This window comes from Diorhabda sublineata, chromosome 1 (genome assembly GCF_026230105.1).
Source record: "Diorhabda sublineata isolate icDioSubl1.1 chromosome 1, icDioSubl1.1, whole genome shotgun sequence".
Taxonomy (NCBI): Eukaryota; Metazoa; Arthropoda; class Insecta; order Coleoptera; family Chrysomelidae; genus Diorhabda; species Diorhabda sublineata.
The window spans coordinates 13184581-13212482 of record NC_079474.1 but is presented as its reverse complement, the minus strand read 5'-3'; the positions used below and the strand labels follow the sequence as shown (position 1 = coordinate 13212482).

The following is a 27902-nucleotide window of genomic DNA, read 5'->3' as shown; positions in this document are numbered from 1 at the left end:
CTTAATTAACATGTTTAGAAGAGGGATAACCTTGCTTGGATTTACGATAGAAAATACTCTGTATAATACGTGGAAATTGAAAAAATATATGACATCACTGTTGCCGAGAATTTTCAATCAAAATATAATCCGGTATGCTATAAATGCAAATTATCGACCTTGTATATTGAGAGAAATAACTTGAGCTAGTTTTTCTATTTATTTCTTTTCATACTTACAAAATGACAACACGTTCTGAGTAAACTCACCTGCTGTCAAGTGTCAACTGTCAAAATTCATGATGGCAATGTCAGATTTGACATATTCACATCAGTGTTGCCATATCTCATAACTTAATTAACATGTTTAGAAGAGGGATAACCTTGCTTGGATTTACGATAGAAAATACTCTGTATAATACGTGGAAATTGAAAAAATATATGACATCACTGTTGCCGAGAATTTTCAATCAAAATATAATCCGGTATGCTATAAATGCAAATTATCGACCTTGTATATTGAGAGAAATAACTTGAGCTAGTTTTTCTATTTATTTCTTTTCATACTTACAAAATGACAACACGTTCTGAGTAAACTCACCTGCTGTCAAGTGTCAACTGTCAAAATTCATGATGGCAATGTCAGATTTGACATATTCACATCAGTGTTGCCATATCTCATAACTTAATTAACATGTTTAGAAGAGGGATAACCTTGTTTGGATTTACGATAGAAAATACTCTGTATAATACGTGGAAATTGAAAAAATATATGACATCACTGTTGCCGAGAAATTTCAATCGAAATATAATCCGGTATGCTATAAATGCAAATTATCGACCTTGTATATTGAGAGAAATAACTTGAGCTAGTTTTTCTATTTATTTCTTTTCATACTTACAAAATGACAACACGTTCTGAGTAAACTCACCTGCTGTCAAGTGTCAACTGTCAAAATTCATGATGGCAATGTCAGATTTGACATATTCACATCAGTGTTGCCATATCTCATAACTTAATTAACATGTTTAGAAGAGGGATAACCTTGCTTGGATTTACGATAGAAAATACTCTGTATAATACGTGGAAATTGAAAAAATATATGACATCACTGTTGCCGAGAAATTTCAATCGAAATATAATCCGGTATGCTATAAATGCAAATTATCGACCTTGTATATTGAGAGAAATAACTTGAGCTAGTTTTTCTATTTATTTCTTTTCATACTTACAAAATGACAACACGTTCTGAGTAAACTCACCTGCTGTCAAGTGTCAACTGTCAAAATTCATGATGGCAATGTCAGATTTGACATATTCACATCAGTGTTGCCATATCTCATAACTTAATTAACATGTTTAGAAGAGGGATAACCTTGTTTGGATTTACGATAGAAAATACTCTGTATAATACGTGGAAATTGAAAAAATATATGACATCACTGTTGCCGAGAAATTTCAATCGAAATATAATCCGGTATGCTATAAATGCAAATTATCGACCTTGTATATTGAGAGAAATAACTTGAGCTAGTTTTTCTATTTATTTCTTTTCATACTTACAAAATGACAACACGTTCTGAGTAAACTCACCTGCTGTCAAGTGTCAACTGTCAAAATTCATGATGGCAATGTCAGATTTGACATATTCACATCAGTGTTGCCATATCTCATAACTTAATTAACATGTTTAGAAGAGGGATAACCTTGTTTGGATTTACGATAGAAAATACTCTGTATAATACGTGGAAATTGAAAAAATATATGACATCACTGTTGCCGAGAAATTTCAATCGAAATATAATCCGGTATGCTATAAATGCAAATTATCGACCTTGTATATTGAGAGAAATAACTTGAGCTAGTTTTTCTATTTATTTCTTTTCATACTTACAAAATGACAACACGTTCTGAGTAAACTCACCTGCTGTCAAGTGTCAACTGTCAAAATTCATGATGGCAATGTCAGATTTGACATATTCACATCAGTGTTGCCATATCTCATAACTTAATTAACATGTTTAGAAGAGGGATAACCTTGCTTGGATTTACGATAGAAAATACTCTGTATAATACGTGGAAATTGAAAAAATATATGACATCACTGTTGCCGAGAAATTTCAATCGAAATATAATCCGGTATGCTATAAATGCAAATTATCGACCTTGTATATTGAGAGAAATAACTTGAGCTAGTTTTTCTATTTATTTCTTTTCATACTTACAAAATGACAACACGTTCTGAGTAAACTCACCTGCTGTCAAGTGTCAACTGTCAAAATTCATGATGGCAATGTCAGATTTGACATATTCACATCAGTGTTGCCATATCTCATAACTTAATTAACATGTTTAGAAGAGGGATAACCTTGCTTGGATTTACGATAGAAAATACTCTGTATAATACGTGGAAATTGAAAAAATATATGACATCACTGTTGCCGAGAAATTTCAATCGAAATATAATCCGGTATGCTATAAATGCAAATTATCGACCTTGTATATTGAGAGAAATAACTTGAGCTAGTTTTTCTATTTATTTCTTTTCATACTTACAAAATGACAACACGTTCTGAGTAAACTCACCTGCTGTCAAGTGTCAACTGTCAAAATTCATGATGGCAATGTCAGATTTGACGTATTCACATCAGTGTTGCCATATCTCATAACTTAATTAACATGTTTAGAAGAGGGATAACCTTGCTTGGATTTACGATAGAAAATACTCTGTATAATACGTGGAAATTGAAAAAATATATGACATCACTGTTGCCGAGAATTTTCAATCAAAATATAATCCGGTATGCTATAAATGCAAATTATCGACCTTGTATATTGAGAGAAATAACTTGAGCTAGTTTTTCTATTTATTTCTTTTCATACTTACAAAATGACAACACGTTCTGAGTAAACTCACCTGCTGTCAAGTGTCAACTGTCAAAATTCATGATGGCAATGTCAGATTTGACATATTCACATCAGTGTTGCCATATCTCATAACTTAATTAACATGTTTAGAAGAGGGATAACCTTGCTTGGATTTACGATAGAAAATACTCTGTATAATACGTGGAAATTGAAAAAATATATGACATCACTGTTGCCGAGAATTTTCAATCAAAATATAATCCGGTATGCTATAAATGCAAATTATCGACCTTGTATATTGAGAGAAATAACTTGCGCTAGTTTTTCTATTTATTTCTTTTCATATTTAAATTGCTGTCGTACCGATTAGTAGAAAAGGCAACACTGCTCTGAAACGTAAATTGTTATTAAGTAATATTTTATTAAGTCGAAAGAAAATTTCGTTGTTCAACACGAACAGGTTTAATATTAAGAAATGGCTCGCCCACTATTTTATCAAATCTATCAAAATGGTATCTATTAAAATAATTGAATATGTACGAGGTTAATTGTAAATAGAACAAAAAATGTTTGAGATAATTATCTTAATTTTTCATCAAGCGGCTTTTATGCTGTTTGAGGGAGTTGAATGAATTCAAGTGATATGTCTACCAAACCATATTACATCTGAATCAAACTGACGAATGTAGTGGAAATCATTCCACTGAACAATCTATTCTATGCAGACTAGAACATGCAAGATCTATAGAACACGTTGAATAATGTCGCCAAGTGCTATGAGCTCTTAGGTTTTTTATTTGGTGTCGAAGATTGCACCCTTAAGACGTATTGTCTAGCTAAGACTAGAATATATGTGGGCCAATCATAGAATGCTTAGAATATCATGGAATGTCGTGTGATCAATGTAGGTGTTTTGAAAATAATTGAAAAGGACGAAGAAATCCTTCATATAGTAGAAATAAGAAAACTATCTTGGTCACATCGTTCGGGGTTCAAAATATGAGATCCTAATTTAGGGAAAAATTCTAGGAAACAGATCCAGCGGCTTAGGAACCTGGAAAAATGGTTTAATGCCACATCATAAGACTCATTCAGAGTTGTAGCACCAAAGTCGAAAAATCTATGATGAAAACAAACCTCCGAAACGTACATTTGAGCAGAATTACTTACCGGCGAGCATTTTTTTGAGATCAGTGAATAACTGAAGGCCAGATCTGGACTATACGTTGAATGAGGAAACGTAATTCGTTCAATTCAACCATCGTTGCCATCGACTTATGAATCGCTGCATTATCTTGGTGAAATAATGGTTTTTTCTTTGTCATATGAGGCCGTTTTTCCTTGATTTTTGCATTCAAACGATCCAACAACTCTATGTAGTATTCTCTTTGATTGTTTCTCCCGTTAGAGGATGCGCATTCCAAAATACTGAAGCCATAACCTTCCCAGCTGACTGTTGTGCCTTTGGACGCTTCGGACGTGGTTCACCGGCTCAGATGATGATCGTTTTGGTTCCGGAATGAAGTTATGGATCCATGTTTCAATCATTGTCACATATCGACGCAAAACATCTGATTTATTACCAAACGCTGCTCTGAATCATCAGCACGTTGTTGTTTTTGATCAACTACGAGTAAACGCGGCACCCACTTTAAAAAAAGCTTTCTCATGGTCAAATGTTCATGCATAATTGTAAACACACTGCCCCTCACGTTTAAATTCAGCAAATCAACGACAAATGGTTCTTTTAGATGGAGCAAAGTCCGGATAACATTTTTAAAGCCATTGCTGAACTTGTACAGTATTTTTTCCACCAAGATTGTTTTGAAAATAAAAGTAGCCTCACTTAAATGGCTTTCACTTTTTTCTGACTAATCTAAATGTCATGAAATTTCACCCACAGTCTTTTAAAAGTTGCTACTTCATAAACGTCTTATGGATTTGACAAAGGCAGCTCCACCTGTGTGTCAGTCACTCGACTTATTGATTGATGTTATATTTTAATATAAAAAATTGCTTGTTTCAACTCGAACATTCAATTGTTACAACTTCCTCTTAGTGTTTCCTGTTCAAAAACTAGACGTGAAGTCGTTTCAGTCATATAAAGTGTCAGTCGCGTATTTTGCTACTGAACAATATGTTTTTGATGGTTTGAAAACCTTCTCAACTAAGAGTTCGTTGGAAAGTCACTTTTTTGCAAATTTTCGTCATTCACTACGACTTTCCTAATTTTATTTTGTGAAATAAACATACAACGATCTGATACCATAAGGTGTTTTGTGTACGAGTATCCAAATAGTATTTTTTCGAACATTTCTTGCCAAAAAAACAGACGACCATTGTCTTAGTGCGAGTTTTGGTCTTTTATAATATAAAAAAGGGTTTAGACTTGTGAAAATTACGAATGCTTAATCATTTTATCACTCTCTAGTTCATAAAAATGTACTATAGTGACCTATTAGCCCATATTATTAAGCGTACTATTCTAGTATTAAAAGGCGATGAAATTTTTTCAACAAAGTGTGTTTGTCATTATGGTAATTATTCACCACAATCACTTTTCACTGAATTGTTTTCGTTGTAGGTATTAAAGATAATAATATTCCATTCACATGTGCCACATTACAAAAAACAAAAATCTAGTTCATTTAGTTTGTTAAGAAACGTGATAAAGAAACATTTATACTGTGGATGTAAATGTTCAATTTCCACTATACAGTTATTATTATCAGCTCTATTAAAAATAGTTAATCACTTTCAATAAAAGTTAATGTAGAAAAGTTTAAATAAGTTTTTAAATTAAAAAAGTTAACATAAAAACGTTTTATGTTCCGAGATATCTTGTAAACAGCCTTCAAGTACTTGACCCAACAAAGAAAATACAGAAATTTTGGCAAAAAAATATTTATATTTCTCGCGTCTCTCCTGCATTTCCTCATCTATGACCTTTTTCTAGCTTCTTCGTGGTCTTCTTTTTGTTCTTTTCCCTTGTGGTATCCACTTTCTGATCTGTTTAGGTATTTTTTTCTCTTCGTACTATACCAGATTAGTTGTTTGGTTCTTATCTCATCGATTAATGCGTGTCTCTCTTGCATTTTTCATCTATGACCTTTTTCTAGCTTCTTCGTGGTCTTCTTTTTGTTATTTTCCCTTGTGGTATCCACTTTATGACCTGTTTAGGTATTTTTTTCTCTTCGTACTATACCAGATTAGTTGTTTGGTTCTTATCTCATCGATTAATGCGTGTCTCTCTTGCATTTTTCATCTATGACCTTTTTCTAGCTTCTTCGTGGTCTTCTTTTTGTTCTTTTCCCTTGTGGTGTCCACTTTATGACCTGTTTAGGTATTTTTTTCTCTTCGTACTATACCAGATTAGTTGTTTGGTTCTTATCTCATCGATTAATGCGTGTCTCTCTTGCATTTTTCATCCATGACCTTTTTCTAGCTTCTTCGTGGTCTTCTTTTTGTTCTTTTCCCTTGTGGTATCCACTTTCTGATCTGTTTAGGTATGTTTTTCTCTTCGTAGTATACCAGATTAGTTGTTTGGTTCTTATCTCATCGATTAATGCGTGTCTCTCTTGCATTTTTTATCTATGACCTTTTTCTAGCTTCTTCGTGGTCTTCTTTTTGTTATTTTCCCTTGTAGTGTCCACTTTATGATCTGTTTAGGTATTTTTTTCTCTTCGTACTATACCAGATTAGATGTTCGGTTCTTATGTCATCGATTAATGTGTGTCTCTCCTGCATTTCCTCATGTATGACCTTTTTCTAGCTTCTTCGTGGTCTTCTTTTTGTGCTTTTCCCTTGAGGTGTCCACTTTATGACCTGTTTAGGTATTTTTTTCTCTTCGTACGATACCAGATTAGTTGTTTGGTTCTTATCTCATCGATTAATGCGTGTCTCTCTTGCATTTTTCATCTATGACCTTTTTCTAGCTTCTTCGTGGTCTTCTTTTTGTTATTTTCCCTTGTGGTATCCACTTTATGACCTGTTTAGGTATTTTTTTCTCTTCGTACTATACCAGATTAGTTGTTTGGTTCTTATCTCATCGATTAATGCGTGTCTCTCTTGCATTTTTCATCCATGACCTTTTTCTAGCTTCTTCGTGGTCTTCTTTTTGTTCTTTTCCCTTGTGGTATCCACTTTCTGATCTGTTTAGGTATTTTTTTCTCTTCGTACTATACCAGATTAGATGTTTGGTTCTTATGTCATCGATTAATGTGTGTCTCTCCTGCATTTTCTCATGTATGACATTTTTCTAGCTTCTTCGTGGTCTTTTTTTATTCTTTTCCCTTGTGGTATCCACTTTATGACCTGTTTAGGTATTTTTTCTCTTCGTACTATACCAGATTAGTTATTTGGTTCTTATGTCATCGATTAATGCGTATCTCTCCTGCATTTTTCATCTATGACCTTTTTCTAGCTTCTTCGTAGTCTTCTTTTTGTTCTTTTCCCTTGTGGTGTCCACTTTATGACCTATTTAGGTATTTTTCTCTTTGTACTATACCAGATCACTTGTTTGGTTTTGATCTAATCGATCAATGCGTATCTCTTCCGCATTTCCTCATTTATGGCGTTTCTTTAGCTTCGTCGTGGTCTTCCTGTTCTCTTTGATTGGTGTATCGAGTATTCTGTTTTGTAGTAACTTACAAAATTTAAAATTTCACCATTTGTAACTTTTTTTGGGTTCGATGTCGAGTTCTGGGAATTTATTTCAAATTTTAAACCCAACTTCTTTACGAAAAATCAGTTCATCGATTGTTCATCAACTATTTGTTATTAGAATAATATTTTTTTGTCTGATTTGTCGTAAACAATTAATATGTTAGACCACTATGTATCTTTTGTAATTAAATTAAAAAAAAATACAATTTTTACGATATATAAATTTTATTATAACTTATCGCTTCATATTATCTTGATAGATTACACTTGAGAAGTATTCCGTCCGATAAATAAATGAAACGTGAATTTTTTTATTACCTAATTGTATTCCTTAATACGTTTATAAACACCAATGGAAAGTGTTAAGTGTTCGACACAGAAATAGCTATGACATCAAAGATTTCTTTCGCCGATGAAAACAAGGTAACATGCAATTATTTATACTCAAAAACCACTTTGGAAACTTCTTTATTATGTCCAATATTGAGAGACAACAAAAGCTTTTCTTCTTCCTGCTTCACTGATCCCGATTTCCTGTTATAAATTCTACCCGTTGAGGAAACTTCTGCTCGAACATCATCGTCGCTCTTGAAGCCTTTACCACCTTCTTCCGATCACAAACTACTCTCATCATAACCTTTTCTGCGAACTGCGTTGTTTTGGTTGTGTTTCGTTTCAGTATAAAGTCTAAAAACTTCTTTTTACCTACCCCTCACTTTATCGAATAAAAAAACACAGTCAAGGCGTTGTTCCTTGTGACCGTCTGTCAGCATCCGGGAGACCTAACAACCACTCACTTTTGGAAGCTTCAGGAATCCATCCTGCAAGCTTACGATCACTGACCTTCTGTTAGACGATCGTATACGAAACCGGCGGTCTTCCGGTCCGTTTTTCATCGAGAACTTCCATGCGATACTGAACAAAGGTCGTTGTTGTCGGATTTAGCCTAGCACCTTTTTTCGAGACGGTAGCTCGATGGGAATTTTACTTTTGCTACTGCCCTCGTATGTCGATGTAAAATCTAACCTTTTATTAACATGAGCCATTAAAGTGAGAAGTTTAGAGTGCGTCACAGATATAACCGAGCGGTAATAACTAAGTACCCAAGTAGTTTTTGTGCTAAACTTTTCGACAAACCCATTGTAAGAGGTCATATAATAAAAGAATTCGACGAAAAGCGCGCGAGAGTCAGTTAGTTGCTCAGAAGACGTAAGCACCACTGATTGCTCAAGATATTCTGTGATTCCGAAAGACGTTTTATTATTTTTCAAGACTTAAAAGACGTAAAGTCGACTGAAGCCTGAAGGGGTAAGATTACATGTCCGAGTTCTTTCAGATTCCCAGCTCCATTTCAATATATTCGCCACTATCGATTCAATACAAATCGCGAAATGTTCTAGGCTCTGTGTGCAAAATCTTCAAAAATTCTAGCAACTGCAGAGACAGTTAAAGAAAATACGAAACATATCATGAAGAATAGAGGAAATGGTTCAAAAATTCGGGTAACTGCAGAGATAGTTAAAGAAAATACGAAACATTTCATGAAGAATAGAGAAAATGGTTCAAAAATTCCGGTAACTGCAGAGACAGTTAAAGAAAATACGAAACATTTCATAAAGAACAGAGGAAATGGTTCAAAAATTTCAGCAACTGCAGAGATAGTTAAAGAAAATACGAAACATTTCATGAAGAATAGAGAAAATGGTTCAAAAATTCCGGTAACTGCAGAGACAGTTAAAGAAAATACGAAACATATCATGAAGAATAGAGGAAATGGTTCAAAAATTTCAGCAACTGAAAAGACAGTTAAAGACAATACGAAACATATCATGAAGAATAGAGGAAATGGTTCAAAAATTCGGGTAACTGCAGAGATAGTTAAAGAAAATACGAAACATTTCATGAAGAATAGAGAAAATGGTTCAAAAATTCCGGTAACTGCAGAGACAGTTAAAGAAAATACGAAACATTTCATAAAGAACAGAGGAAATGGTTCAAAAATTTCAGCAACTGCAGAGATAGTTAAAGAAAATACGAAACATTTCATGAAGAATAGAGAAAATGGTTCAAAAATTCCGGTAACTGCAGAGACAGTTAAAGAAAATACGAAACATTTCATAAAAAACAGAGGAAATGGTTCAAAAATTTCAGCAACTGCAGAGATAGTTAAAGAAAATACGAAACATTTCATAAAGAACAGAGGCAATGGTTCAAAAATTTCAGCAACTGAAAAGACAGTTAAAGACAATACGAAACATATCATGAAGAATAGAGGAAATGGTTCAAAAATTCGGGTAACTGCAGAGATAGTTAAAGAAAATACGAAACATTTCATGAAGAATAGAGAAAATGGTTCAAAAATTCCGGTAACTGCAGAGACAGTTAAAGAAAATACGAAACATATCATGAAGAATAGAGGAAATGGTTCAAAAATTCGGGTAACTGCAGAGATAGTTAAAGAAAATACGAAACATTTCATGAAGAATAGAGAAAATGGTTCAAAAATTCCGGTAACTGCAGAGACAGTTAAAGAAAATACGAAACATTTCATAAAGAACAGAGGAAATGGTTCAAAAATTTCAGCAACTGCAGAGATAGTTAAAGAAAATACGAAACATTTCATGAAGAATAGAGAAAATGGTTCAAAAATTCCGGTAACTGCAGAGACAGTTAAAGAAAATACGAAACATTTCATAAAGAACAGAGGAAATGGTTCAAAAATTCCGGTAACTGCAGAGACAGTTAAAGAAAATACGAAACATTTCATAAAGAACAGAGGAAATGGTTCAAAAATTTCAGCAACTGCAGAGATAGTTAAAGAAAATACGAAACATTTCAAAAAGAACAGAAGAAACGGCAGATTTTAGGTACATTCTGCTTGAAAAAGGAAATTCGTTGAAGTAGAATATTCTAAACTTTACCTCATCTATTATTCAGTAATATTCAAAGCGATCAATGATGGCAGCTAATGAAACTGTGATCTTGAAACACGGTAATATAACTGGACATGTTCTTGTCTACGTTGAATGTGTTCAATTACCCAAAATTTTGGTTTTTGTCTTTCTTTTTTTGTGTTTTCTCTGTTTAGTATTGAAATCGTCAATTTGTTACATCTTTTGAACTCCACATACGAGGATGGTCCCAGAAATACCTACCTTCACCTAGAGATGATGCTAGTTGCTTGAAACGACCATTGTATGAGAAATGTTCAAAAAAGTCCACAAAGCGGTACTGGATGATCGTCGACTGAAAGTGGACGAGCTGGCAGACATACTAGGCATTTCAAAAAGTGCTGTACATCACATATTAACCGAAAATTTGGACATGAGAAAACTTTGCGTGCCGAATGGAACAAAAACAATGTTTCACAGAAATAAAAAAACAATCAAAGTAATGAACTGAAAAGGGAGAACCGGCTTCAAAGAAGGCAAAGGTAGTTTCATCTGCAGGGAAGATCATGCGCGTGGAATAATTTTCGTTGACTATCTTGAAAAAAGAAAAACTTTCAACGTCGAGTTTTATGTGAACTTATTGTAACGTTTGGGTGAGGAAATCAAGCAAAAACGGCCGTATTTGGATAAGAAGATAGTGTTGTTTCATCAAGATAATGCACCAGCTCACAAATCCATTATTACAATGGCCAAAATTAATGTATTAAAGTTGGTTTAGTTTAGTTATCTAAGCTTAGCTGGGACATATCTTAGCTCTTGGTCAACAACCCGCTTCAAGCTTTAGTGGAATTGGTTAGAGAAAAAAAAAGTAATTAGGAGTTTCCTAACGTCCCTTCACTAATATCTGAGATTTAAACGTCGCAGATACGAATAGATACAAAAAGATATGTTGACTAATCAAACTAATATTTACATATCGTTTACAATGTCGTCTGAGAACAAACGTAGGTTTTACACCTTCTTAATTGATTACAAAGAAAAAAAACTAGATACCGTTCAATACTTTTCACATGTTTTCAATAATATCGTATTTGCATAAAAATAACAAGCACAAGGTTAAAAGATGTATTAGGTTTCATACACGTTTTGGTACAGGATCGTATCTAGAAATAAATCACGATCAAAATAAAAATTTTAAGGTGAATAACGTAATTCCAATAACTGGAATACATCTCATTTTTTTCAAATAATGTTTCAAATAATTCCGATACGGCACTCAGTGAAGTGTGAAATAGTTTGAAACATAGGCAAAGTGAATTTCTTTATACAGCTTCTTCGATTTCCTTACGGGATGGCACCCAATTAAGAATGGATTCAGCACTAATGTGAGCTGTAAATGGTGGCAAGAACAAATCTGATAATTGGAGTTTACTGTGTGTCTGTATTCTAAAGAGTCGGTACATTTGAACTACTTTCTGTTTTTCATTCATTCAAATATCTCTCCAATTATTTTCGATCTTCTATTTATTCGTAGGGAACTTTCGATACCGATTAGATTCGAACACTGTTTGGATACAACTTTTTCTGTTTCCTTACAGGGTGGCACCCAATTAAGAATGGGGCCCAGCACTAATGTGAGCTGTAGATGGTGGCAAGAACAAATCTGATAATTGGAGTTTACTGTGTGTCTGTATTCTAAAGAGTCGGTACATCTGAACTACTTTCTGTTTTTCATTCATTCTAATATCTCTCCAATTATTTTCGATCTTCTATTTATTCGTAAGGAACTTTCGATACCGATTAAATTCGAACACTGTTTGGATACAACTTTTTCTGTTTCCTTACAGGGTGGCACCCAATTAAGAATGGGGCCCAGCAGTAATGTGAACTGTAGATGGTCGCAAAAACAAATATGATAGTTGGAGTTTACTGTGTGTCTGTATTCTAAAGAGTCGGTACATTTGAACTACTTTCTGTTTTTCATTCATTCAAATATCTCTCCAATTATTTTCGATCTTCTATTTATTCGTAGGGAACTTTCGATACCGATTAAATTCGAACACTGTTTGGATACAACTTTTTCTGTTTCCTTACAGGGTGGCACCCAATTAAGAATGGGGCCCAGCAGTAATGTGAACTGTAGATGGTGGCAAGAACAAATCTGATAATTGGAGTTTACTGTGTGTCTGTATTCTAAAGAGTCGGTACATCTGAACTACTTTCTGTTTTTCATTCATTCTAATATCTCTCCAATTATTTTCGATCTTCTATTTATTCGTAAGGAACTTTCGATACCGATTAAATTCGAACACTGTTTGGATACAACTTTTTCTGTTTCCTTACAGGGTGGCACCCAATTAAGAATGGGGCCCAGCAGTAATGTGAACTGTAGATGGTCGCAAAAACAAATATGATAGTTGGAGTTTACTGTGTGTCTGTATTCTAAAGAGTCGGTACATTTGAACTACTTTCTGTTTTTCATTCATTCAAATTTCTCTCCAATTATTTTCTATCTTCTGTTTATTAATTTTGTACCTAAAACAACCTTGACGAAATCACGACGACATGAATGCAGATGGGTTTAAATCTGTCATATATGTCAGCTATCACTTTATTACCCCGGGGTAAGGTACAAACTTTCGTAAGGGGAGGGTCGGGACTGCTGTTGTTACTATGGTTCTTTTCACGGGAGATCTGCGCTTGATCTCTGTTTCTAGTCCACTACGGAGTAGAAGAAGCGAAGAGAAAAGTCTGTGTTGAGAGGATCAAAATTTTGTCTACGCGCAAGGGTATAAATGCTTTGAGGTTGCTTGGGAAATTTTAACTACTCGAACAAAGTCCATTTTCACTTAAATGAGCATCTTAACGAAGAAATGACTTCACTCTTTCTGGTTTTGTTGGCAACCTTTTCAAAGAAAATAATAATACGAGATTTTTTTGGATCATATTCACATCATTTTGAGAGGTATTAACCGCGAAAGTCATAAATAGCCAATATGAACTAAGTTGAACTTACGCGAGGACAAGGTCGATAAGATATTTCAATATTCCATGCAAATGACAAGTCATCACCTTCTATTTCACGTTATCCATCTGTTTTCAGTAATAAAAAGAGAATGATTAAATGAAATTGAAGCAATTTCATGAAATTAGATGTAGTAATTGCTGATTTGCTTTCAGTCCACTCTGTTTTCATGTATTTTTAATTTTGTTATAGGTATTTGGTAACCTGCTCCTTCAGGAAAACGATACATTTCATATTTCAAAAAAATACAGATACGCTTATTGAATTACTAGAGATAGAAAATATAGTGAAAGGTGTTTAAGTCTTGTTTAATTCGTAAAGATATGCGACGCGGCTTTCGTTGGTAATATGATGCCGAGAAATTCATCTCCGATTATAGAAAAAGAAGTGCTCTGCACGTATCAGGTAAAAACAAAAAACGAAAATACTAAAAAATGAATAATACAATCATCATTTACTAAAAACAATTACATTCTAACAAATTTATATTTCCGTCCGCTTTTGACGTGGTACGGGAATTATCTTTAACGTCTTCTCGGCCAAATTGACAAAATTATTCAAAAACACGTGAACCGGATAAATCTTCATTGTTTTACACTTGTTGCAATAAATTATAAGTTTCAATTGCAGCTTTTACAAGTTTCATGTGAAATTTCACGACAATCCGTTGTCTCGTTACTTAATAGTCACACCTCGTATATTTTTCTTATATTTTATCAACTGACTAATTGAATTTCAGTTTATCAAACTTTAGTTGATTATTACGCGCAAAACAAAATTTTTCACAAATAAAAATACTATAAATTAGAGGGAATAATTTTGAAATATCATCAACAGAAATTCAAATTTTTCATAGGCTACCATTCTTTAAAGAAAATCGTATTACCTTTGTCGAATTATATTGATAATCCTGTGAAAATAGACATTTTAAATGAGAAAATATTCCGACAGAGCAAAGTTTTCTCAAAAACTTTGTGTATTCTAGCAGAACTGAAGATCCAAACAAAGGTCCGCTTGCATAGGCTACTAATCTTTAAAAAAAACCTCAATCGTATTACCTTTGTCGAATTCTATTGATAATTCTGTCAAAATGGACATTTCAAGTGAGAAAATATTCCGACAAAGCAAAGTTTTCTCAAAAACTTTGGGTACTCTTGCAGAACTAAACATCCAAACAAAGGTCCGCTTGCATAGGCTACCAATCTATAACAAAAAGGTCAATCGTATTACCTTTGTCGAATTCTATTGATAATTCTGTCAAAATGGACATTTCAAGTGAGAAAATATTCCGACAGAGCAAAGTTTTCTCAAAAACTTTGGGTACTCTTGCAGAACTAAAGATCCAAACAAAGGTCCGCTTGCATAGGCTACCAATCTATAACAAAAAGGTCAATCGTATTACCTTTGTCGAATTCTATTAATAATTCTGTCAAAATGAACATTTCAAGTGAGAAAATATTCCGACAGAGCAAAGTTTTCTCAAAAACTTTGTGTATTCTAGCAGAACTGAAGATCCAAACAAAGGTCCGCTTGCATAGGCTACTAATCTTTAAAAAAAACCTCAATCGTATTACCTTTGTCGAATTCTATTGATAATTCTGTCAAAATGGACATTTCAAGTGAGAAAATATTCCGACAAAGCAAAGTTTTCTCAAAAACTTTGGGTACTCTTGCAGAACTAAACATCCAAACAAAGGTCCGCTTGCATAGGCTACCAATCTATAACAAAAAGGTCAATCGTATTACCTTTGTCGAATTCTATTGATAATTCTGTCAAAATGGACATTTCAAGTGAGAAAATATTCCGACAAAGCAAAGTTTTCTCAAAAACTTTGGGTACTCTAGCAGAACTAAAGATCCAAACAAAGGTCCGCTTGCATAGGCTACCAATCTATAACAAAAAGGTCAATCGTATTACCTTTGTCGAATTCTATTGATAATTCTGTCAAAATGGACATTTCAAGTGAGAAAATATTCCGACAAAGCAAAGTTTTCTCAAAAACTTTGGGTACTCTTGCAGAACTAAACATCCAAACAAAGGTCCGCTTGCATAGGCTACCAATCTATAACAAAAAGGTCAATCGTATTACCTTTGTCGAATTCTATTGATAATTCTGTCAAAATGGACATTTCAAGTGAGAAAATATTCCGACAGAGCAAAGTTTTCTCAAAAACTTTGGGTACTCTTGCAGAACTAAAGATCCAAACAAAGGTCCGCTTGCATAGGCTACCAATCTATAACAAAAAGGTCAATCGTATTACCTTTGTCGAATTCTATTAATAATTCTGTCAAAATGAACATTTCAAGTGAGAAAATATTCCGACAGAGCAAAGTTTTCTCAAAAACCTTTGGTACTCTAGCAGAAAATTAATTTCAATCAATAAAAAATCAATTAAGTAACCTGACTAGCGCTGCTACAGAAAAAGTACGCATGCGCCAAAGGTTATCGACTGTCAGTTATTTAAAATTGTCTGTAGACAAACCGACGTAGCCGTTACCTTGTTTTTTTGTAAAATAGAGCAGTTTTGTTGTGAAATTTCATATTAAACTTGGTAAAACTGCAATTGAAACTTATAATTTATAGAAACAAGTGTATTGCAATGAACGTTTCTTGTTTTTACGTGTTTTTGAGTGTTTTGATAGTTTTCGAGATGGGCGAGAAGATGTTGAGGATGATTCACGTTCGGTTCGCCCTTCCACGTTAAAAAGGAGTGAAAATATCGAAAAAGTCAGTCATCTTGTTCGATCTGACCGTCGGCTAAGAATTCGTAGGATTGCTGAATCTATAGAAATTGAAAAAGGATGTAAACGGCAAATTTTACATGAAAAATAATAACATGTGAAAAGTCTGTACAAAACTGGTGTCCAAAATTATCAAATTTGAAAAACTAAAAGCTCGCTAAAATATTTGTATTGGCGATTGAATCTTGGATCTTGCACATGCGACTTCTACCTCGTCATCAGAAGCTCCTGCCTCATAAAAATTTCTCTAACACAAGTGAAACTTGGTTGGGAAAGGAGGAAAAGACACCGGGGGCCACATTTTACGATCGTAATTGATGGAGGAGAATCCCAGAACACAGTGTCTAACTCCTCTTTTAAATTTTCGTGAGCGTATAAAAATCTTCACAACAACTCACTTATACGATTCTCAAACAAAAACTAAGCGTCCAAAATGGTTGAAATTTGAATGAGAATCTCTCAACGCTAAAGGTTAGAAACTTGTCAGACAATCCTCGTATAGCGTCACCTATGTAGTACAGGTTTAACCTAAAGTAAAATGATTTATTCTACGCGCATATTTATGTAAATCTTAATGTTTCTGAATCGTCTTGATTTTAGGTCTTTTCTGATTTAAAATTAGTTTCCTTTTATTTTTTAAAGACAAATGACAGTTGCGGTATTTATTTTATTTTGACGAAAAACCGATATAGAAACATAAACATATCAAAAGAAATAAGAAATTAAAGAAATTTACATCTTTATGTTGAGGTCGCAAACTTGTCAGACAACCCTCGTAAAGCGTCACCTATGTAGTATAGGTTTAATCTAAAGTAAAATGATTTATATGCACATAAATAAACAACAAATACCAGTTTATGGCGGGCAGTTATTTATAATCTTTTCTAATAACAGACAAATACAGATGATAGATAAAATACGAGGTCTGGCTATTAAATAACGAGACCGGTTACGACTTTCCATACGTTTTTTCCATTGATCGAAGAAGTGCTAGAAGTCTTCTTTGGTGAGTGCCTTTAGGAGCTCTGCCGTTTTTTGCTTTACCCCTTCCATCGGGTCCATTTCAAAGCAGATCGCTTTCTAACTTTTCAAGGAAATCTGAGCAGATCCGTTGACGCAAAAGCTTTTGGTCAGGAGTCAGTTTTCTTGGCACCAACTTCGTCATGTGTAATTACTCGTGTAAAATTTTTCTAACCGTTTCTTTATCGGCTTTTAGAACTTCGGCAATCATCCGGATGCTCATTCGACGATCTGCACGCCCAAATTGGTTGATTTTGGTCACTGTTTCCGGAGTTAAAACAGTCACAGGGCGGCCTGGGCGCTGGTCATCTTCAGTGCTCTCTCGGCCCTCACAAATCGCTTACACCAATCGAAAACACGCGCACAAGATAGAGAATTGTCCCCAGAGACCTCTTGCAAAAATTTACAGCACTCAGTCGGAGTTTTTTTTTTTCAATTTAACGAGACATTTGAGATTGATGCGTTCGTTTGAAACGTGTTTTGGGACGTGCCCGTCTAGGGCGCCCTCTAGGCGCTCAGTCTCGTTATTTAATAACCAGACCTCGTAATTTCAACTATATTTTTAACTCGCTGACGAAGTCATTATTTATGGCGAAAGAACACACTGTAATTCAATTATACAATTCAATTTTGATATAATCGCCTCCGTAACTTTTTTTTTATTTGTTATTGTATAAATATTATTGCTAAATTGATATTAACGAGACTTTAAACCATTGCGTAAAACAATAAATTTTTATAAACACAAAATGAAAAATAATAGTCAACTAGTCTATTAATAGTTCTTATGGTAGGTACATAGGCATCTCACAGGTGTTAACAAATGATCCTTTTTTTCTGGGAGACGTTTATTACAATAAATATTCAATACACAGGGCCGGGCTTTCCCAAATATATCGACTAAATTTGTTAAAAATGATGGGCAACTAAGAACAGTCGTCGACGATTATATTTCAGCTTCAGAGAAAAAAATTGAAACAAAAGTGGCACCGAAAAACAAGTGGAAATTATTTTCGAAATATTTGAAAATGATAATTGAAAAAAAGCAAAATATTTAAAAATTCAGTCTACACCTTCAAATAAGAGTTAGGAGAGAGTGGGAACGTTGTTATAATAAATTGTCTGTAAGTCCGGTTCTGCTTAGCCGATTTTCATAAACTTGATATTATTTGAAAGAAAAATTTACTCTGAAAATATTTAATTAAATCGAATATCAACGTATAGCGTGAAAATATCATCTCTGTCACGGCTGAACGTCGATTAAAGAGATACAGCGTTCCTAACCTCTAAATCCCCCCACGAAAAACATTATTTTGGTAATTACACGACACCTGTATAAATAAATTCACAAGAACAAATTGCTCGACATAATGTTATTCATAAAAATACCTATTAAAATAAATAGAAACAGTTACGGGGATACCAAATGTTGTCTGGATAATTGTAGGTATTAATAATTATAGAATCGAACTTTCTCCACACTCACTGATCTTTTAACAAATTGTAGATAGGCATCTAAATTGCATTCCGTTCCGTCTATTTTGTTACTTTTTTTTTCATTTAAAACAAATTAATGTAACTATTGTTATGTTTTAATTTATTCAAATCACAAAACGGTGGAGTGAATTTATATTTATCTTACGTTATTTATCAACACACTTCTCCATTCACTAACACACTAAACTATTCGCTAACACTTACACACTAAACTGTTCGCTAACACTTACACCCCAAATTATTGACTAACACTTACACACTAAACTATTGGCTAACACTTACACACTAAACTATTGGCTAACACTTACACATTAAACGAATGAACGACGCATTCACCAAACTTTAGCTTCGCTTGCGTATTGGGACGCGGTCTACATCATTGGACGAGTTTGTTTCATTATTTGTTGGATTCTTGAATCTTTTCGATCAAAATTGTTCGACTTATGATATATATTAACATTTTCAGAAATACTACAGGATAAATTGAGATAACAGAGCCGTGATTTTATTGTACATATCCGTGACTGCTCAAAATAATTTTTTTGAAGCAACTTATTTTAAAATGACGACTGTGTAGCTTTTTTACGATAAAGACTTGTTTTTTCAAGGTCTACGGGTGGTCTAACAGCTCAAGTAATGTTTATAAACATAATGAGCCGATAAATTGTTACGATTTGATCGATTTTTGGCCGATTGTCACAATTTTTTTGGATTTTCTGACTTGAAGAGCAACACCGCTCATGTAACTGGTTATCTGTCATCCTAATGTCAAAATTTGACTCGAAATTTAACTAAAATGGGGTTAAAAATGGTTTTACTATGGTTTCTTCGTGACCAATCGCCCAGGTTGATGAAGTTCTTTTGCACCAGGAGAATGCATGAGTGCACACGTGTGCCTTTCCATTGTAAAAATCCATGAATTAGGTTATCAATTACACCCTAATAAACCTATATGAGTCGGTATGCTCATATTAGCTCGAAAACAAGCCTATTTTGAGGGCGGCACTAAATATTTGGATGAGCATACGTAAAAATGTTGATTTTCTAGCCACTTCGGATCAAATGTATACCAAAAACTGTGGTTTTAAAAAAAAACTTAACAGCTATTTTTGTGTTCGAAAAAGATATAAAATTGTAGAAACGTTTAACTCATTAGGAATTAATTGACAACTAGAAATTGAGTACATTTAATATAAATGATCATTTCTTTGATAAAATACAAACTTTCCTTTCTTCATTAATGATCAAAATCATTCAACTGAAATAGTTCTGTCCGTTGAATATTTAGAATGTCCGATATAATTTCAGATAAATTTGATTACTATAAATAAAAGAATTGATTACTCTTACAAGAAATTTACCAATTCTAAAACGAATAATAGTTGTTGAATATAACTAAACAAAGTTCGATAACTTAACCTTACTATATAAGATTAAATTACGACGCGCGAGCTAAATCTCTGGAAACGGCGTAGCTTCGCTGAGATCTCGGCATTCGAGATCCGTTCGCTTCGCTGCCTCGAGACAGAATGAATTTCTCCTCGATTCCAAAAGTAGTTATGTCACAAATACTGAGGAATTCACACAAATAGACATTTCTGAATATTCCACAATCTTAACATTAACAGGAGAGACATAAGAGTTCCTTTTTTGATAGGAGGCTCTGCATGTTTGGTTTTTTGTCTCTGGGTATTCTGAGTAGCTTTGTGGTTGTCGTTACCGGTGTCAATTCCTTATGGAGGAGCAGGTTTCAGTCTTAATATAGTATAGATACAGTATTCGAAGAAACAACGATGCTGCTTCGGATTGTACTAGACTTACAGAGCGACGTATGTTGGACAGGCTAGGAGGTCTCTTAATGTCAGGATTGAGGAGCATCAGGCTCTTTTGAAATTTTTAAGGAGATTGAAAATATATGGAGATGGTTGGAACAACTTGAAAACCAATTTTGGTCTTATTGCATCTCATCGGCGTATATTTCTTTTCAGAAATACGTTTACTCGTTAACCAATTTGGGGGTTATTGTATCTCATCCTGTATATGTGTTTTCTTTGACTAAAAGTTGAAGTTAGTTTCGAATGGTTTTAATTACTGGTATTAGTCATTGTCACTAAAAATGACAATAGTATTGATAATCCTTTACAGTATACGAGGGTTGCTACATAAGTTTTTTAATAGACAAATAATAACAAATATTTACCGAGGGCCGTTTTTTTTTCAACCTCCGATAGGCTATAAATAAAAGGTATTATTAATTAGTACGCTTACATTTGTCATATCTGTGGACAAGCTTTTTAATATCCCCTTCAAAGAAAGCAGACCTTGAAACTTCTGAAAATTTCGTAGACAAAGCTGTAATGGTGAATCTGCGGTTTGCTTTAACCATTCTGTCAACTCTTTGAACCAGGTCATCTGAACCGAAAGATTTGCGTCCTTGACCCCCTTAATCATGCACTTTATTACGGCCATTTTTAAACCTATGGGCACCATTCACGTACCACACCATCACTCATGAAGTTTTCCCCATATACCCGACTCATTCTCCGATGACCTTCAGCCTGTAGAAAACGAATCACACTTCGCAATTCACGCTTGATGGAATCATCAGTAATGGCGGATATGTTTACGTGGCTGTAGCACAACGCCGACTGACGCCAACAACAATGGCGGAGTGTGTAGTGCGTGAGCTTCGCTTTCTTCAGCCCAAATAAGAAAACACAACAACTTTGGAAAAATATAGATCTCTCTGTGTACCAATAAACACAACCATTTTTGAACGATTGTCAAATTATGCGGTATCCGACGTGAACAAATTTTTTTGACAACTACACGTTCATGTAATATTGAGTGGAACTAATGCCCAATTATGCCTCAATCTCACTGTATGTCACGATATTCCAATATCAGTTTACACACAGCATCGATATTTTCTGGCCCTGCTGATTTTGGACGATTTTCACGAAGTTCATTCTGTAACGAAGTGCAACTACGAGATTGAATTCGGAAAACCAGCGAAACATAGAAAATCATTTGACGAAAATTTTTTTAAGTAAGTCAAATCGTATGATAACACGTTGTGGGTTCGTTCACCATTAAAAATATCAAACTTTATGATGTAAATGTCATATTTGACATATTGACATCAGTGTTGTCATATCTCAAAACTTCGTAATAGATTAAATCGACTCGAAGTGTTGATTAGATAGGAATTAAGTATGGAATTTAAGTACATACAAATATGTCAACTTTGATCTATATGCCGGTATTGGTATAGGTAGTAGTGATTTTTGTGTTAATTTAATTGCTAAGCCGTGACGCTTGTTTTATCTACCGATGACGTCGCTGACTAATTTCAATTTTACTTTGTTATATTATAATTATGATCAAGGAAAGAACAAACTTGGAATAAACACGCAAATAAATCTAAATAAAGGTTGTATTCCGAATAAAGCGCATAGTTTTTCTATCATAAATTACAAAAAAAAATGTCACATTTACACCCGACGTTGCCTTATACATTCGTGTTATTTATTTACTAAAACGAGATGTGTTGATGCCCATGAGAAAATTTATTATGATACCAGAAATCGACTTTAAACCACAACGGAAATCAATGTTTTAAAAAAATAAAAAAACAATTGATGTTATGCTGCTTCCTGAAACAGAAATTACCCCTATAATCTTAAGATTGTATGAAAAGTGTCCATCTATCAACAAAAATAAATTATAAAAGTGACCTGCAAAGATTTGTTGTGCTGACTGAAGCTGAATCAATCAAGTAGTCATTGGATATGACCCCGAGATCCGCAAATGGACGGGAACTAAAAAAAAGCGAAGATATCCATCGATGGTAATGTTTATTCGTAAACCACAACATCGGTAATATGCACCTGCAGGCCAAACAGTGACAGGATAGTCTGATGGCACTCGTTCCAGTTCCCTATCCATCCCTATATTGCATCATGCGACTTTACGTTACCTTTTGCATCATTAGATCATCATACATATCATTATTACTAAAAATGAGGAGGCTTTGCTGGTACTAATTGTTTAGGTAATTCATTTGTCACTAGAATCGGTCTATCTCATAGAGGCCTTCAAAAATTAACTATTCCTTTGGTTTCTAGCCAGGCTCTTTGACTAGGTCCAATCCTTAGATTTTTTCCAGTATATGGAGTTTTAGTTAGTTAGTTACAATCATCTTCATCTCTCTTTCCCACAGTTTAATGCGCTAGTAAGACCACCAGCTCGGTTTCCAAAAAGAGCCTACCTTCCTAATGGTAGGACATTGCACCTCTCTATCACTATTTGAAGGTAAGCTGATCTAATTTTGGTTCCATTTCTTCCTACCGGTAACATCCCAACTGGTCAGATCGTTTTCACAATTTAATGAATTAATTATTTCATTATTGAAGCTTTTTTTTTCGAGTTTTCAAATCCTAAACGAACAAAAATGAAAACATCACTCATATAGCGATCTGATCGAGCTTCCGTCTCGCTCTGACGTTGCAAACTCTCGCGAGGCGCGCTTTTTAGCGGCTCTCAACTCGAGTCTTGGCGAGGGGACGCTAGCCATCCACACTCTCGATTCATACTATAATTAAATAACTCAATTCACCAACTTGCTTTTTTAAAAACAATTTATTTAGCAAACTCAGGATTTAATAATTTAAAGTTACAATTAGTTGCACCAATCTGACTTGCGTACTAGACGAATATAAAATTAATGAACGAAGCTTCTTTATATATTAGTTCTCATCTTATACAATAATAATTATGAAATTAGATAAATATATTTATGGTATGGTTAATAATAATTAAATAATAAATTATTGAAGAAGATACCTTAATGGGGTTGAAGTTGAATCTATTAAACTGACAGAAATACTAAACAGAGATAATTTATAGTAACGATAGCTTAATAAGGTTAGAGTTCTTAATAATAAATAAGTAATTGATGATGATGCGCCGCTGTGAAGAGGTCTTTTGACTCGTGCCCGAAAAACCGATACAGAGTCGAGATGAGGGACAGTCACCACTCGCGCACTCACGTATGTGACGTAGTTCGAGTATAAAACTGAGTACAATAGATACTTTCTTTGCTATTGCCATTTCCTGTCTCACGTTTACCCGGAAAATGAATAATAATAGAAAGTATACGTTGAGTCGTTAATTAGTTCATTTCAGTATCCATTTAATATGTGTAATGTATGAATCCGAAGAAGCGTGTACCGATCTATGAAATTTCAACAAATTATAACAATTTGAAATAATAAATAAGCGGTAAATTCCGTATTATGTAACCGTTTAAGATCGTATTCTATTCGGGATATTTTGTAATTGATATTATGTATAAATGAATATGATATCATATTTTTTTTATTTGCATTACGTGTAGGTTACGGAATACATTTATTAAGAGTATAGATAATGCCCGTGGGACGTAATGGTGCGATTTATTCGATCACCAGTGTCGTGCAAACTCTAATGATGATAAAAAATCTACGATCGATTAGAAAGTATCGTTGACTGATGTTTACCAAAATTATGTTGTCTCTTTTCATGTGAGGAGAAAAGAAAAGGTCACGTGGAGTCAAGTCGGGCGAGAAAAGTGCACGGGGCAGCGTACTCACGCCATTTTTAGTCAAACCGGGAATTGCTGTTTGTACAGGTGCGTTATCTTAATGGGAGAACCGCACAACAGATATTTTTTGACGAACACTGTAGCACAAGCTTCTCAACACTTCCAATTTAAAAGATTGATTGAGGCTTTGATCTTGAATACATGAATTACGCCCTTGGCATCAAAAAATCTAATCAGTTAATCTAATGTTTGACTTTACGGCATTTTTTGACGATGGCGTCTTCCGTTGTTGTTATAACCATAGAACCAAGACTCGCCACCTTTGGCAGAAATTCTGGATCAGTTTCTTTATTACTTCATTGTCTTTGGTAGAAATTTTGTCAGTTCTAAAATGTTCTTTCAACTTACAACATCTTCTTTCAGATTTTCAATCAGAACAATCTTATAAACCTCGCAGTTGATAGTTGATCAGTTGTCACTCGACCGTCTGTAGACACAAGAATTTTCGTCTGTTATCCAACTCCTTGCGGACTACCAAAAGCATTTCATAATACAACTTTTTTTCCTCACGAATCTTTTTGTTTCAGATAAAATTAGAAAGGGTATTAGGAGTGACTGTTTCCAGTAATGCAGCCTTAACATGTGATAATAATGGGTTGATAGCATATCCAGCCGGGTAAGTATAATGAAACTTTTCCACCAAGTTAGTAACCCCCCACAACGAGTGCAATCCTGCCGATTCCGAAAAGCATTCCATCTTATTCTTCCTTTGGTAAATCCACTGCGTCTTGAAGTACCAAGAGGCGTTCATTGTTTATTTTTGGCTGATGTTCTACAGGGGTACGTTTGAAGAGGTGGTTCCAGCTTAAACTGTCTTCCAATGAAAACTACCATGTTTCCTTCTGTTTTCTTTCACTTTTCCACTAGATAATCGTCATTATTTTTGAAGAATCTTCTCCACGTTGATGCTGATTCTCCATCAGTTATCGATTCGAAAATTTTTGCGATACTCCTGTCAGGAATATCATCTCCTGCTATTTTCTTTTGGTAGATCCACTGCGTCTTGAAGTACCAAGAGGCGTTCATTGTTTACTTTTGGCTGATGTTCTAAAGAGAAGTAATTTATTGAAAGCTTCAACGAATTTGATCTATTACCTTTTTTCGGGTGGACTCTGGGTGAAAAAGATTTTGAACTGAAGGCTTGGTCAAGACGCTCGGCGTATTAGAGGAAGCCCACCAACGAGATGTTGCAACGATATTAAGAGAATGCAATAGAGAAGAAACTACCATGGACGGATCGGGTGACCAACGACGAAGTGCTAAGACGAATGAACAATGAATTAACCATTGTAAAGAGAAGGAAAACTTTCCTACTTTGGCCACATTTTTAGAAATCAAAAATATGCCTTGTTACAGCTGATCATGGAAAGGAAATAAAAGGAAGGCGCGGCCTGGGTAGAAAAAGATTTTCATGGTTGAAAAACCTTCGAGATTGGTTCCATGTACGTGATGCCGTAAATCTAATACGCATGACTGAATATCGTGAGGAATTCCAAAGGATGATTGCCAACCTTCATTAGAATGAAGCAGGCACTGGAAGAAGAAGAATAAAGAAGGATTCTTTTATGAGAGAATTAGTCCAGCAGTGGATTCAGATGAGCCGAATCAAGTTAATCAAAGGCCACGAATAAGATTTAGAACCCACAAAAAAAATCATGCAGAAATCTTTTTAATAGTGGATTCGATGTTGGAATTAGTACAGATTAAATCTAATTCCATATTTTTAGTTTTTATTAAATATAAAAGTATTTTCTAAATAATCCTTACACTTATATCCTTTCAAAAAATCGTACTTATCTATGAAGTATGTTGCAGATCCTTTGCAACGAAATTATCGACGTGCCCCAATTTTTTTACTCTCAATTCAACCCCTTATCCGCTTTCGGTGCATCAATCAAATATGAATTTAATTACAAGGATGAATACTCTATACCCTCTATTATTTTCTATTCTCTTTTCGGTTCTGTCCTTTTCAGTTTTCTCTTTTGATTTGTAGTATACGAGGTGCAGTTATTAAATAAGGGGGCGACCATAAACCACGTGGCCATATTATAGTCCTTTCGAGACCCGTCCCTCCCCGCATGTAGTCTATTCATGATCCCTCCACCCCTGACCGATTTTACGTGGTTTTGTTTCACAATATTGTACATTTTCCATTATTTAAAGTGATTCTCTGAAATTTCATCTGAAAGAACTACTAGTTTTGCTTTCACCTCCTCCTCCCTGTCACGTGGCTCAGCTTAGTATTTGAACTTACGGACGTATGGAAGTTACTTAACGAAAGAAAGTACGCATGCGCTAAACGACTGTCAGCTGTTTAGTCTTAAGCCTACTCTTTGGAATGCGATGTCTACCGTGTCTGTAGACAAACCGGTGTAGCCGTTTCCTTTGTTTGTATATATAAGGGGTTGTCGACTAGTTTTTCATTGGTTTAAGCGTGTTTAAGATGGCCGAGAAGATATTGAAGATTATTTCAATAATCGAATCAAATCTGCTTTAAAAGAATGCACGTCCTAGAGGAACTTACAGAAAAAGATTTACTGCACTGTTTCGAACTATTCGCTTGGATGGATGTATATAGTATCAAAATAAAATGTTTTTTTTTTTATCACCGGTTACGTTATTTAATAACCACACCTCGTCTTTATATTGTACAATTTAAAAAATTTATTGTAATGTCGAATGTGTTGTATAGAAGGTTTTACTAGTAATGATGCTTCCAAATTAACCATCAACTTTCCAATTTCCATTTACCTGTAGGAAATGTACCGTAATTGATGAATATGAGTCGTAGTCTACGAATTTCCTGTCCCATTCCTTGCTTCGTTTAATCCAGAACCGAATTCGCAGAACTAGGTCACATTTTATAACGCCCGGAGGCCGTAAAACGATTACGCGATAAATTTTGTTCAACAAGTGACGAAAATTTCCGAAAAATGCGATTTTTTTCGCTTAAATCTTCGGATTAAATATAAAAATAAAAAACTTACTATGACTAAGAGTTTTCCGATTTGTTTTGACGTTTGATTTATCAATTTTTTGGACAGCTGTTATGTGTTGTATGTTATTTTTTTATTTACGAAATTTAAATTCGAAAAATGTAAAAAGCAGTGGCATTACTTTTTGAAAATGAAGAGACGAAAAGAATAGACTATGAAGAGGTTGTCTCAAGATTTAGTGGAAACAATTTTAATTATCATTTTCGAATGAATCCGGAAACATTTTAAAACCTGGTATTTAAATATCCGTAATGTTCGTTTATCTAAAAGCGGCGTTGGATATTCCCTATATCACTAATTACTGTTGTGACAGCTGATTTCAATTATTTTCGGTTAAGTTTTTTTCGTAGAACGTATAATCACACGACACAAATCGCACTATGCTCGTTCTGTTCCTCGAATAACTAATCTACGTCAAAATGGCGCCCGTGTGGTAAACAATCGATTTTAAATTTCAAATTTCTTAGACCTTTTGATATGTTTATGTTTCTAAATCTTCTTAATTTTAGGTCTCATCTGTTTCAAAATTGTCAATGTCAATATTATATTTTGACTTTAAGACAAGTCGAAA

At 34.3% G+C, this 27902-nt stretch overlaps 1 protein-coding gene across 10 annotated transcripts in view; it reads left to right on the top strand.

Annotated features, from left to right (window-relative positions):
* Positions 1-27902, top strand: part of LOC130440776 (mitogen-activated protein kinase-binding protein 1) — an 86540-nt gene that overhangs the window by 35472 nt on the left and 23166 nt on the right. For 6 of the 10 annotated variants that reach the window (XM_056774170.1, XM_056774154.1, XM_056774161.1 and 3 more), the window contains one exon: positions 24860-24948. In XM_056774170.1, coding sequence (XP_056630148.1) covers positions 24860-24948 — 89 coding nt within the window. Of the gene's footprint in view, positions 1-7824; positions 7936-13620; positions 13834-24859; positions 24949-27902 lie in introns of those variants that run through there. The other 4 variants (XM_056774130.1, XM_056774113.1, XM_056774122.1 and 1 more) reach the window with 3 other exon arrangements.